We start from the raw sequence: 14,908 nt of genomic DNA, 5'->3' as shown, positions 1-14,908 counted from the left end.
AACCTCTTTGACATCAGGAGGCTCCACACAACCACCAAACTCCGTAGACAGTGGGTCCTGGAGCTGCAGTATGCAGACAACTGTGCTCTTGTGGCCCATACTCGGGAGGATCTTCAGACTGTCCTTGCTGTGGCGGTGAGAGCGTACAGCAGGATGGGGCTGACTGTCAATACCACCAAGACAGAAGTGGTTTGCCAATGGAGTACCAGTGTCCCACCCACTCTACCTGCCTTCACTGTTGGTGATGAAAAGCTGTCAGTTGTGCCATCTTTCAAATATCTGGGGAGCATCTCTCTGAGGATAGCGCTATTGACAACGACATCCAGAGCCACAATAAACAGGCATCAGCTGCCTTCGGGGGACTTTGGCGTGGAGTCTTTCAGAACAGGAGCCTTCGTCCCTTCACAAAGGTCGCCATATGCCAAGCGGTCAGTGTCACCGCCCTCCTTTATAGCTGTGAAGCTTGGGTAACCTACAGCCATCACATCAGGTCCTTGGAGCGCTTCCACATAAGCTGCCAGCGCATCCTGGGAATTACCTGGCGTGAGCGGGTGCCTCACACTGAAATACTTGCAAAGACCGACTGCAGGAGTATTGAGGCCATGATCACCCAGCGCCAGCTACAGTGGCTGGGGCACATGATAAGGATGCCCCCATGTCGGCTACCCTGCAGACTGTTATACAGCCAGCTACATCATGGTCAACCTCAGCTGGAGGGCCGAAGAAGCGCTTTAAGGATCAGATGAAGAATGCTTTAAGGAAGTACAAGATCAGACCCGAGGACTTGGAGGAGGTTGCTGCTGAGCGTACCACTTGGTGACAGCTGTGTAGGGTCAGGGTTCGTATTCTGGAGATGGAAAGAACGACCAGAAGAGAGCCAGGAGAAATGCAGCCATGGTTGCCAGCACTACTACATATACATGTCCCTCCTGCAACAGAGCTTGTGGGTCCAGGATAGGACTGTATAGTCATCAAAGATCTCACCATTAAAGGAGTGGACGTCATCATCGGATTTCCATGGACAACCAAAGAAGACTGAGGGAGTGTCGCACCAACAGAGGGACAGTACTGAGGGAGTGTCACACTGTCGGAGGGACAGTACTGAGGGAGTGTCACACTGTCAGAGGGACAGTACTGAGGGAGTGTCACACTGTCAGAGGGACAGTACTGAGGGAGTGTCGCACTGTCAGAGGGGCAGTACTGAGGGAGGGTCAGACTGTCGGAGGGACAGTACTGAGGGAGTGTCGCACTGTCAGGGGGACAGTACTGAGGGAGTGTCACACTGTCAGAGGGACAGTACTGAAGGAGTGTCACACTGTCGGAGGGACAGTACTGAGGGAGAGTCACACTGTCAGAGGGACAGTACTGAGGGAGTGACAGACTGTCAGGGGGACAGTACTGAGGGAGTGTCGCACTGTGAGAGGGACAGTACTGAGGGAGAGTCACACTGTCAGAGGGACAGTACTGAGGGAGTGTCACACTATCAGAGGAACTGTATTGAGGGAGTCACACACTGGGGGGTGGGGGTATGGTGGTACTATGGCATCCCAGACTGTCAGAGGAGCCACAGTAAAAGCATGCTGCACAGTCGGTCAGCAAGTCCCACCGACACACATCCTGTTTCCCCATCCAACCCAATAAGCTTCAGAAGCTGGATAAGACATTGGTGAGGCCTGATTTGGAGTACTGTATTCAGTCCTGGTCACCTACCGACAGGAAAAATATAAATCAGGTTGAAAGAGTACAAAGAAAATTTACAAGGACATTGCCAGGACTGGCGGATCTGAGTTGTGAGGAAAGATTGACTAGGTTAGGACTTTATTCCTTGGAACTTAGAAGACTGAGTGGAGATTTGATCGAGGTATACAAAGTGATGAGGAGTATTGATAGGGTAAATGCAAGCAGGCTTTTTTCCACTGAAGTTGGGTGGGACGACAACCAGTGGTTAAGGGTGAAAGGTGAAAATTTTAAGGGGATCATGAGGGGAAACTTCTTCACTGAGAGGGTTGTGAGTGTTGGAACGAGCTGCCAGCACAAGTGGTGCATGCGAGCTTAATTTCAACATTAATGAGAAGTTTGGTAGGTACTTGGATGGTAGGGGTATGGAGGGCTGTGGTCCCAGTGCAGGTTGATAGCAGTAGGCAGCCTAAGTGTTTCAGCACAGACTTGATGGGCTGAAGGGCCTGTTTCTGTGCTGTACTTTTTCTATGACTCTATAAGCTATTTGGAGGAACACTTCATTTAGTAACAGTGTTATTAAGGTGTGCAAGATAATTATCTCAGTTATTATTGAGCTGCGCAAGATAAGGAGAGGCATTGATCGTGTGAATAGTCAGAGGCTTTTCCCCAGGGCTGAAACGGCTAGCATGAGGGGGCATAGTTTTAAGGTGCTTGGAAATAGGTACAGAGGAGATATCAGGGGTAAGTTTTTACGCAGAGAGTGCTGAGTGTGTGGAATGGGCTGCCGGCGATGATGGTGGAGGCAGGAACGATAGGGTCTTTTAAGAGACTCCTGGGTGGATACATGGAGCTTAGAAAAATAGAGGGCTATGGGTAAAGCCTAGGTAGTTCTAAGGCAAGGACATGTTTGGCACAGCTTTGAGGGCTGAAGGGCCTGTATTGTGCTGTAGGTTTTCTATGTTTCTATGTTATGAAATTATACCCCTGGTTCATGGACTCTCTCAGATTCTGTAGAAAAATTCACAAGGGCAGTCTGTTAGAAAGTGAAAATCTGCAGAAATAGACCAGAGTTAAGGGACACAGGAGTAATTGGATGACTCTTTTAAAGAGATGGCACAGGCACTGTCGGCCAAATGGCTTTAGTTGTATGCTGTAAAATTAAGCGATATGCGTTCAGAACAACAGTAGGGAGACCAGGGCAACAATGGCGAAGGGAGTTCGGATCCCGATCCCAACCATGCGACATGTTTTCCCCACCTCACTGGAAAATCACCAGGGCCTCATCCACGTCAGCAGAGGATCCAGCTGAAGAACAGCGGCGGGACTTGGCCCTGAGCCGTGAGAGTCTCGCGGGGTGAGCGATGAGCAGTTACACTGAACTAAACATGTCAACAGCAGCAGCCAGCAGATAACGAGTAACAGGCAGCATTCCAGAAAGTTCATGAAATAATTAATAAAGAAAATGTTTCTCAGCTTGGGTAATGAGCAGGAGGCCTGAAGGCTTGTGGACAGGAAGTGACTAATCTGCTCGGGTTGCTGCATTTTATGGGGCGGTTGCCTTGGTGACTGGCCTAGTTGCATCTAAAAGTCCTGAAATGCAAGCTAAATGGGAATCAGAAACCTGCCTTTAATTTACTGCTGATCTACAACAAAGTGAAAGTTGGACTGCTGGGAATCAGCTATTCACAGCCAGAGGAGCCAAGGGCTCAAGGACCTTAGGTGTGGAGGATTTGCCAAGTATTTTAATTCCAAATCATCATCTCAATCTCTGAAATTCTCCCAAATGACCTCTGCATCATCAATTTTGCACATCTTATGAAATATGTCATAAGTTTTGAACAATTCCTAGCATCTTGTGAAGCATGACAGAATTTTGTTCTTGACCCCTCGGTACTGTCCCTCTGATAGTGTGACACTCCCTCAGTAGTGTCCCTCTGACAGTGTGACACTCCCTCAGTACTGTCCCTCTGACAGTGTGACACTCCCTCAGTACTGTCCCTCTGACAGTGTGACACTGCCTCAGTACTGTCCCTCTGACAGTGTGACACTGCCTCAGTACTGTCCCTCTGACAGTGTGACACTCCCTCAGTACTGTCCCTCTGACAGTCTGACACTGCCTCAGTACTGTCCCTCTGACAGTCTGACACTCCCTCAGTACTGTCCCTCTGACAGTCTGACATTCCCTCAGTACTGTCCCTCTGACAGTCTGACATTCCCTCAGTACTGTCCCTCTGACAGTCTGACATTCCCTCAGTACTGTCCCTCTGACAGTGTGACACTCCCTCAGTACTGTTCCTCTGACAGTCTAACATTCCCTCAGTACTGTCCCCCTGACAGTGTGACACTCTCTCGGTACTGTCCCTCCGACGGTGTGACACTCCCTCAGTACTGTCCCCTGACAGTGTGACACTCTCTCGGTACTGTCCCTCCGACGGTGTGACACTCCCTCGGTACTGTCCCTCTGACAGTGTGACACTCCCTCAGTACTGTCCCTCTGACAGTGTGTCACTCCATCAGTACTGACCTCAGGATATCCTCGTGGCGTTGTTATGATCCATGTTAATCCTGTGATCAAATTGATCTTGAGCGTCACAAACTGTACACGTGAATATCAAAGTGGACATGTCCAGCCATTCATTAAGAGATGTGAGACATGTATCAGCAACAGGGAACATTTTTATTCATCAGCCCTGTCTGACAAGGGCCTGGTCTGGGAGCTATCTGCTGAGCTCTTTGTTAGGGATGGGCATATTCCCAGCTTCTGACTGAGACTAAACATGAGCTCTCAGTTGAATGTACAATATGCAGGCTTTCCAACAACAGGAAGAACTATCCAAATGCTTCTGCTGAACTGGCTATGTCAGCTGAAAACCTGCTCCTACTCCAGTCACCCTATGGGAAACACACTCTTCCCTACCAAGGCTAATGCCCACTGAACAATCTGTGGTACAGGCAGTAGCTGCCGAATGTGAAGCAGTTCGCTTACTCTCTCGCACATCACTCCTTGTTACAGCCGTTATGTGCAGCCTGCAGTACGTCTTGCTCCGAGGCACATTGTGGTTTGTCCATAGAGGTCAGTGTTTTTTTTTACTGAGGAAACCTCTGCCTTCCCTGGAGATCGAGGACAGCCCGGGACTGAACCAGGGAGGCAGCCAAGTCAGTAGCTTAGCTTGGACCGAAGGGAGCTGAGCACCTGGGTGAGAGAGAGACGTATTTGGTGATGGAGGTCTCCTGAACCTGCGGGAGAATGAGGAAGAAGTGCCAGTGGAGGAGGTGCCCGAGGTATGGAGCTTTCTACTGGAGCTGACTCCTTCACAGGTCTACAGGCCTGACGCCACCATCACCACCTCAGGAGACCCTGGATGGGGGACCTACCATCTGTTGTAGCCTCTACCCAATGAACACTGGGAGCACGTGGGGAGCCACACACTCTCCAAGGGCCAGGTTTCCCTGTGCTGCTGGCTCGGACACCACGGGTAAGGAGGTGTGCGTGGCCGACAAACATCAGGGTCTCCAAATGCAGCCCACTCCCACGTTCAGACTGCTGGAACTGGTGCAGAGTACTGGAGGTGGTGCTGCCAGGAGGTCTGTGGGCGAGTAGAGCTGGTGAGAATCATCACCTCACTGTGTTGCGGGTGCTACTCGGGTGTTGGGGGAGGGAGACGGGAGACCGTTGGGAGATGGCTGGCGGAAGAGTGGCAGACAGCCTGCTGGAGGAACCCGGGGGATCGAGCAGTGTCTGCGGGTGAGAAGGAATTCTTGGTGCTTTAGGGCAAACTCCTGCCTGAACTGGAGGAGTGAGCTTTGCAATACCAGTATTTATCATCTGCGTCTCCACCACATGCAAGAAGAGGTCCTGGTGGCCTTGGCCATGCTGACAGGCTGATCTCTGCCTGGTCCACAATCCCTCATATAACTGGGTCCTGGAACCCTTCTTTGGAGCCAAACATTCCTTACCTTTGGTGTGGTGGTGAGATCTGGGCACTTCCTTGTCAATCTGTTGCTGAGTCTGGCCAAAGTGTCCATTCGCCTCTCCAGGAATCAGACCATGTGTGGGCTCTGTCCAGTTGATCTCCTGACCACCCTCCGAGGTGTTCAGTACTCCCTGGGAAGGGAGCATTCATTCTGCCCCAGATTATTTGAGGCCTTCTGCAACCAGTGATCTGATGTGCCTCTTGGACAAAGTGGGCAATAATTTATGATCTTGTGGTTTTAGTAAAATAAATGTAAGAAAATGTCTGAGGTGCAGCGTGAAGCTTTCATTACTCCCAGGGTAGACATAAGAGTGAAGTGAATAAGAGCAGCAGTGTTCGCAGAGTGTACCTCAAACAAAAGAAGTAAATCTCCTTCCACATTGTCTCACCAAAAAGTCCCAAGGAGATACGGTAGAGCTGAGATACACACAGTGGGGAAGCACAGCCCTCTGTTGGTTGGAGCTGGCCAGGGATATTGCGTCTTGGCTGCTTATGTGATACGTAAGTCAGTAGGCAAACCAGGGCAGTAGAACATGGAGAGCAAGCCGTTGCCCATGCAGCAGGCTCCCCCGCTCACACAGCTGATGAACAGCAGAGACCGGTACAGTTTGACACCGATACAGTCTGCGTAGAACTCAACATTGGACTGCCTCGGGGACTCCAGCTCTGGACTTTTCCCCTTGGGGTTTACTCCCGAATTCTACCCCCATCTGCGTGAAGCGATTGGCTTTAAGGTGCCCATCTGCGTGAAGCGATTGGTTTTAAGGTGCCAGGAACCCATCTTTGCCCCTTCTGTCAGTAGAAATGGTTCTTTGGGGCTTAGTAGCTAAGCCACACACGATGGTCAGGAGCTGCACTTGGTTGGCGAGTCAAGTCAAGTTTATTGTCATTTAACTGTATACATGTATGTAACATATATAACCATATAATGTACAGACGTGTATATGGAAATGAGACAACATTTCTCCAAACCGGGGTGCAAAACATAGTAGTACACACAGAGACTATTTAAGATGTACGCCATAGAGAGCTTTCAATAGGTCGTGGGAGCTTCTCCCCACTACCTCTCCCAGCTATAACAACCTTTGAATACTCCTCTCTGTAACTTTGATCTTGGTATAACAAACATTTTGGGGGGGAGTTGGCTTGTTTGTGAGAGACGTCAGCTGGTTTCATTTTTAACAACTTATGCTCCTTCTCTTTTCTCTAAACCAGACACGCCATTCCCCGAGGATTTCTCCATCCTGATGACGGTGCGATCCCAGAAAGGGAGGAGTGCATTCCTGCTGTCCATTTACAACGAGCAGGGCATCCAGCAGCTGGGCGTGGAAATTGCACGCAGCCCCGTGTTCCTCTACGAAGACCAGACGGGGAAGCCGAGTCCTGAGGAATATCCCATCTTCAATGGAGTCAACTTGTCTGATGGGAAGTAGGTATCCCTTTGCTTCCGGCTCTCGGGTTGAATATTCCCACATTGTGACAGCGATATCCAGTTGGGAAATGGAAAACAATGGTCCATGGGGGAAATCTGATCTCTCTCCCTGCACTGATATCCCATCTATACTCAGTGCTCAGTCACTAAATGGTGAAGTAATGCTTCCACTATAACCCCTAGTCTGAGTTCTGGTATGAGCTGGTCTGATTGTCCACTTGGGCAGGGGTCAGACGTTTCAGGGTGTTTCGCCGCTGAGTGTGGGTTGTCTGTGTGTCCTGGCAGGTGGCATCGAGTCGCAATCAGTATTCACAAGAAGACCGCCACGATGATTGTGGACTGCAAGAAGAAGTTCACGAAGACGTTAAACAGGAGCAGGCGGCCGGAGATCGACACAAATGGCATCGTGGTGTTCGGCACGAGGATACTGGATGAAGATGTCTTCGAGGTAAGGCTGGGCAGTCTTCTCACTTTAAAGTCAAAATAGGGATCTGTTTGGCCAGGCTCCACATCGCACAAACAGAGCCATGGACGTTGTTGCATCTTCCAGAGAGAGGAGCATGGGCAAGTGATTTTAATGCAATGTCTTTACACAGCATAATCAAGGAGGGCCCGTGCAGATTTATTGGTGTGATACTGGGAATGTCAGGTGCATGGAGTAACCGAGGAGGGCTACAGTTGGTTTCCTAAGTGGAAAGAACCATTAAGGTGATGTAGATTCCAGCAGCAGGAGGAATAGTAACTATAGGGTGGTTAACGAGGTAAGTGGGGAGGTGAAGAAACAGTATCATCACACACTGAGTTGTTCTGAGCCAGAATATTCAGCATGAGAGGCAGTGGAAGTGGATTCACCAGTAACTTCAGAATCAGAAACGGGTTTACTATCAAAACGCAAGAGATTCTGCAGAGGCTGGAAATTGAGTTCTTTTAACGTCAACTTTATGCCTTTCCGTAGATTTGCTCAGGTTTATGATCACTGTGTCTTATATGACATGAAATGATTTGAAGTATTACAGTGCAAAGATAAACTTTACAATAAATTAGAAAACAAGTAAGGAGTGCAGTCAAAAGGAACAATGAGGAAGTATTCAGGAGTTCATGATCCATTCAGAAATCTGGTGATGGAGGGGAAGAAGCTACTCCTGAGTTGCTGAGTGCGTGTCTTCAGGCTCCTGTACCTCCTCTTTGGTGGTAGCAATGAGAAGAGAGCATGTCCCAAATAGCAAGGGTCCTTAATAAAAGATGCTGCCTTGTTGAGACACTGCTCCTTGAAGATGTCCTCAATAGCGGATAAGGCTTAATGAGGATCATCCACCTTGGAAGAAGGAATTGGATAAACACTTGAAACAAAATTGCTGCAGTTTCTAGGATTCATTAAGGAGTAATGAGGCAAGAGCACAGACTGATAGGAAAGATGGAGTGAGCTCCTCGGTGATGTATTCCATGATTTAGTGACAGGTATCAGAGGTGTCCTTGGGAGATTCTAGCCCAGGAATCATGGCTGCTAAACATCTTGCCACATCAGAAAGAAGTACTTTGGGTGTAGGCACAGCTCAAGACTTCAAAATACATTTGGACCGCATGTTGTTAAATGAATTAAAGGCCCGTCAGCATCTGGGTCCTACCCACCTGATCCACCTGACAACACAAGCCAATGATTGGTCTTGGTCTGGGAAGGAATGGGGCAGAAAAGTGCTGGACTGATGTTGTCTCACTCCACCTCATTTGGGAGGGTGTAATGCTTGACCCACACTCTTCACCATCCCAGCGTCTCATACACTAGCAAGGCAAATAAATCCAGTAGGACCATCAGGATCAAACTCCTTGTCCAGAGAGTTTCACCACACATGCTTTTGTGACAGGTATCAGAGGTGTCCATTGCTTTTGACACATTGGCCTTCAGAGGTCAAAGTATTGAGTACAGGAGATGGAATGTTATGTTGAAGTTGTGTAAGACATTGGTGAGGCATAATTTGGAATATTGTGTGCAGTTGTGATCACCTACCTACAGGAAAGATGTACAAGGGGTGATTGATAAGTTTGTAGCCTAAAGTAGGAGTCAATTTTAGAAAACCTAGCACATTTATTTTTCAACATAGTCTCCTCCTACATTTACACACTTAGTCCAGCGGTCGTGGAGCATACGGATCATGGACCTCCAGAAAGTGTCCACAGCAGGGGTGATTGATAGGTTCGTGGCCTAAGGTAGAAGGAGATGAGTTATACAGCTCTCCTTACATGCACGTGCAGTTCAACTCTTTGAGTGATCATGCAGAAAGTTTGACAGTGCAACGCTCCCTCAGTACCGTCTCTCTGACAGTGTGACACTCCCCCAGTACTGTCCTTCTGACAGTGTGACACTCCCTCAGTACTGTCACTGTGACAACGTGACACTCCCTCAGTACTGTCACAGTGACACTCCCTCAGTACCGTCTCTCTGACAGTGTGGCACTCCCTCAGTACTGTCCCTCTGACAGCGTGACACTCCCTCAGTACTGTCCCTCTAACAGTGTGACACTCCCTCAGTACTGTCCCTCTGACAGTGTGACACTTCCTCAGTACTGTCACTGTGACACTCCGTCAGTACCGTCCCTCTGACAGTGTGACACTCCCTCAGTACTCTCCCTCCGACAGTGTGACACTCCCTCAGTACTCTCCCTCCGACAGTGTGACACTCCCTCAGTACTGTCCCTCCGACAGTGTGACACTCCCTCAGTACTGTCCCTCCGACAGTGTGACACTCCCTCAGTACTGTCCCTCTGACAGTGTGACACTCCCTCAGTACTGTCCCTCCGACAGTGTGACGCTCCCCCAGTACTGTCCCTCTGACAGTGTGACACTCCCTCAGCACTGTCCCTCTGACAGTGTGACACTCCCTCAGTACTCTCCCTCTGACAGTGTGACACTCCCTCAGAACTGTCTTTCTGACAGTGTGACACTCCCTCAGTACTGTCCCTCCGACAGTGTGACACTCCCTCAGTACTGTCACTGTGACACTCCCTCAGTACTGTCCCTCTGACAGTGTGACAGTCCCTCAGTACTGTCACTGTGACACTCCCTCAGTACCGTCCCTCTGACAGTGTTACGCTGCCTCAGTACTGTCCCTCTCACAGTGTGACACTCCCTCAGTACTGTCCCTCTGACAGTGTGACACTCCCTAAGTACTGCCCCTCTGACAGTGTGACACTCCCTCAGAACTGTCTTTCTGACAGTGTGACACTCCCTCAGTACTGTCACTGTGACACTCCCTCAGTACTGTCCCTCTGACAGTGTGACACTCCCTCAGTACTGTCCCTCCGACAGTGTGACGCTCCCCCAGTACTGTCCCTCTGACAGTGTGACACTCCCTCAGTACTGTCCCTCTGACAGTGTGACACTCCCTCAGTACTCTCCCTCCGACAGTGTGACACTCCCTCAGTACTGTCCCTCCGACAGTGTGACACTCCCTCAGTACTGTCCCTCCGACAGTGTGACACTCCCTCAGTACTGTCACTGTGACACTCCCTCAGTACTGTCCCTCTGACAGTGTGACACTCCCTCAGTACTGTCCCTCCGACAGTGTGACGCTCCCCCAGTACTGTCCCTCTGACAGTGTGACAGTCCCTCAGTACTGTCACTGTGACACTCCCTCAGTACCGTCCCTCTGACAGTGTTACGCTGCCTCAGTACTGTCCCTCTCACAGTGTGACACTCCCTCAGTACTGTCCCTCTGACAGTGTGACACTCCCTCAGCACTGTCCCTCTGACAGTGTGACACTCCCTCAGTACTGTCCCTCTGACAGTGTGACACTCCCTAAGTACTGCCCCTCTGGCAGTGTGACACTCCCTCAGAACTGTCTTTCTGACAGTGTGACACTCCCTCAGTACTGTCACTGTGACACTCCCTCAGTACTGACCCTCTGACAGTGTGACACTCCCTCAGTACTGCCCCTCTGACAGTGTGACACTCGCTCAGTACTGTCACTGTGACACTCCCTCAGTACTGTCCCTCTGACAGTGTGACACTCCCTCAGTACTGTCCCTCCGACAGTGTGACGCTCCCCCAGTACTGTCCCTCCGACAGTGTGACACTCCCTCAGCACTGTCCCTCTGACAGTGTGACACTCCCTCAGTACTCTCTCTCCGACAGTGTGACACTCCCTCAGTACTGTCCCTCCGACAGTGTGACACTCCCTCAGTACTGTCACTGTGACACTCCCTCAGTACTGTCCCTCTGACAGTGTGACACTCCCTCAGTACTGTCCCTCCGACAGTGTGACGCTCCCCCAGTACTGTCCCTCCGACAGTGTGACAGTCCCTCAGTACTGTCACTGTGACACTCCCTCAGTACCGTCCCTCTGACAGTGTTACGCTGCCTCAGTACTGTCCCTCTGACAGTGTGACACTCCCTCAGCACTGTCCCTCTGACAGTGTGACACTCCCTAAGTACTGCCCCTCTGACAGTGTGACACTCCCTCAGAACTGTCTTTCTGACAGTGTGACACTCCCTCAGTACTGTCACTGTGACACTCCCTCAGTACTGTCCCTCCGACAGTGTGACACTCCCTCAGTACTGTCACTGTGACACTCCCTCAGTACTGTCCCTCTGACAGTGTGACACTCCCTCAGTACTGTCCCTCTGACAGTGTGACACTCCCTCAGTACTGTCCCTCTGACAGTGTGACACTCCCCCAGTACTGTCCCTCTGACAGTGTGACACTCCCTCAGTACTGTCCCTCCGACAATGTGACACTCCCTGAGTACTGTCCCTCTGACAGTGTGACACTCCCTCAGTACTGTCCCTCTGACAGTGTGACACTCCCTCAGCACTGTCCCTCTGACAGTGTGACACTCCCTAAGTACTGTCCCTCTGACAGTGTGACAATCCCTCAGTACTGCCCCTCTGACAGTGTGACACTCCCTCAGTACTGTCCCTCTGACAGTGTGACACTCCCTAAGTACTGCCCCTCTGACAGTGTGACACTCCCTCAGAACTGTCTTTCTGACAGTGTGACACTCCCTCAGTACTGTCACTGTGACACTCCCTCAGTACTGTCCCTCCGACAGTGTGACACTCCCTCAGTACTGTCACTGTGACACTCCCTCAGTACTGTCCCTCTGACAGTGTGACACTCCCTCAGTACTGTCCCTCTGACAGTGTGACACTCCCTCAGTACTGTCCCTCCGACAATGTGACATTCCCTCAGTACTGTCCCTCTGACAGTGTGACACTCCCTCAGTACTGTCCCTCTGACAGTGTGACACTCCCCCAGTACTGTCCCTCTGACAGTGTGACACTCCCTCAGTACTGTCCCTCCGACAATGTGACACTCCCTGAGTACTGTCCCTCTGACAGTGTGACACTCCCTCAGTACTGTCCCTCTGACAGTGTGACACTCCCTCAGCACTGTCCCTCTGACAGTGTGACACTCCCTAAGTACTGTCCCTCTGACAGTGTGACAATCCCTCAGTACTGCCCCTCTGACAGTGTGACACTCCCTCAGTACTGTCCCTCTGACAGTGTGACACTCCCTAAGTACTGCCCCTCTGACAGTGTGACACTCCCTCAGAACTGTCTTTCTGACAGTGTGACACTCCCTCAGTACTGTCACTGTGACACTCCCTCAGTACTGTCCCTCCGACAGTGTGACACTCCCTCAGTACTGTCACTGTGACACTCCCTCAGTACTGTCCCTCTGACAGTGTGACACTCCCTCAGTACTGTCCCTCTGACAGTGTGACACTCCCTCAGTACTGTCCCTCCGACAATGTGACATTCCCTCAGTACTGTCCCTCTGACAGTGTGACACTCCCTCAGTACTGTCCCTCTGACAGTGTGACACTCCCCCAGTACTGTCCCTCTGACAGTGTGACACTCCCTCAGTACTGTCCCTCTGACAGTGTGACACTCCCTCAGTACTGTCACTGTGACACTCCCTCAGTACTGACCCTCTGACAGTGTGACACTCCCCCAGTACTGTCCCTCTGGCAGTGTGACACTCCCTCAGAACTGTCTTTCTGACAGTGTGACACTCCCTCAGTACTGTCACTGTGACACTCCCTCAGTACTGACCCTCTGACAGTGTGACACTCCCTCAGTACTGCCCCTCTGACAGTGTGACACTCGCTCAGTACTGTCACTGTGACACTCCCTCAGTACTGTCCCTCTGACAGTGTGACACTCCCTCAGTACTGTCCCTCCGACAGTGTGACGCTCCCCCCGTACTGTCCCTCCGACAGTGTGACACTCCCTCAGCACTGTCCCTCTGACAGTGTGACACTCCCTCAGTACTCTCTCTCCGACAGTGTGACACTCCCTCAGTACTGTCCCTCCGACAGTGTGACACTCCCTCAGTACTGTCCCTCCGACAGTGTGACACTCCCTCAGTACTGTCACTGTGACACTCCCTCAGTACTGTCCCTCTGACAGTGTGACACTCCCTCAGTACTGTCCCTCCGACAGTGTGACGCTCCCCCAGTACTGTCCCTCCGACAGTGTGACAGTCCCTCAGTACTGTCACTGTGACACTCCCTCAGTACCGTCCCTCTGACAGTGTTACGCTGCCTCAGTACTGTCCCTCTGACAGTGTGACACTCCCTCAGCACTGTCCCTCTGACAGTGTGACACTCCCTAAGTACTGCCCCTCTGACAGTGTGACACTCCCTCAGAACTGTCTTTCTGACAGTGTGACACTCCCTCAGTACTGTCACTGTGACACTCCCTCAGTACTGTCCCTCCGACAGTGTGACACTCCCTCAGTACTGTCACTGTGACACTCCCTCAGTACTGTCCCTCTGACAGTGTGACACTCCCTCAGTACTGTCCCTCTGACAGTGTGACACTCCCTCAGTACTGTCCCTCTGACAGTGTGACACTCCCCCAGTACTGTCCCTCTGACAGTGTGACACTCCCTCAGTACTGTCCCTCCGACAATGTGACACTCCCTGAGTACTGTCCCTCTGACAGTGTGACACTCCCTCAGTACTGTCCCTCTGACAGTGTGACACTCCCTCAGCACTGTCCCTCTGACAGTGTGACACTCCCTAAGTACTGTCCCTCTGACAGTGTGACAATCCCTCAGTACTGCCCCTCTGACAGTGTGACACTCCCTCAGTACTGTCCCTCTGACAGTGTGACACTCCCTAAGTACTGCCCCTCTGACAGTGTGACACTCCCTCAGAACTGTCTTTCTGACAGTGTGACACTCCCTCAGTACTGTCACTGTGACACTCCCTCAGTACTGTCCCTCCGACAGTGTGACACTCCCTCAGTACTGTCACTGTGACACTCCCTCAGTACTGTCCCTCTGACAGTGTGACACTCCCTCAGTACTGTCCCTCTGACAGTGTGACACTCCCTCAGTACTGTCCCTCCGACAATGTGACATTCCCTCAGTACTGTCCCTCTGACAGTGTGACACTCCCTCAGTACTGTCCCTCTGACAGTGTGACACTCCCCCAGTACTGTCCCTCTGACAGTGTGACACTCCCTCAGTACTGTCCCTCCGACAATGTGACACTCCCTGAGTACTGTCCCTCTGACAGTGTGACACTCCCTCAGTACTGTCCCTCTGACAGTGTGACACTCCCTCAGCACTGTCCCTCTGACAGTGTGACACTCCCTAAGTACTGTCCCTCTGACAGTGTGACAATCCCTCAGTACTGCCCCTCTGACAGTGTGACACTCCCTCAGTACTGTCCCTCTGACAGTGTGACACTCCCTAAGTACTGCCCCTCTGACAGTGTGACACTCCCTCAGAACTGTCTTTCTGACAGTGTGACACTCCCTCAGTACTGTCACTGTGACACTCCCTCAGTACTGTCCCTCCGACAGTGTGACACT

General features: G+C 51.2%; 1 protein-coding gene across 2 annotated transcripts in view; it reads left to right on the top strand.

Moving 5' to 3' along the window:
• col5a1 (procollagen, type V, alpha 1) overlaps window positions 1-14,908 on the top strand; it is a 295,086-nt gene that overhangs the window by 103,951 nt on the left and 176,227 nt on the right. For both annotated transcript variants that reach the window (XM_072240466.1, XM_072240467.1), the window contains exons 3-4: window positions 6,870-7,083; window positions 7,372-7,534. In XM_072240466.1, the coding sequence (XP_072096567.1) occupies window positions 6,870-7,083; window positions 7,372-7,534 (377 nt within the window). The remainder of the gene's footprint in view (window positions 1-6,869; window positions 7,084-7,371; window positions 7,535-14,908) is intronic.

The sequence above is a fragment of the Mobula birostris genome, chromosome 22 (genome assembly GCF_030028105.1).
Source record: "Mobula birostris isolate sMobBir1 chromosome 22, sMobBir1.hap1, whole genome shotgun sequence".
NCBI lineage: Eukaryota > Metazoa > Chordata > Chondrichthyes > Myliobatiformes > Myliobatidae > Mobula > Mobula birostris.
This window is presented reverse-complemented; position numbering and strand designations above follow the sequence as displayed.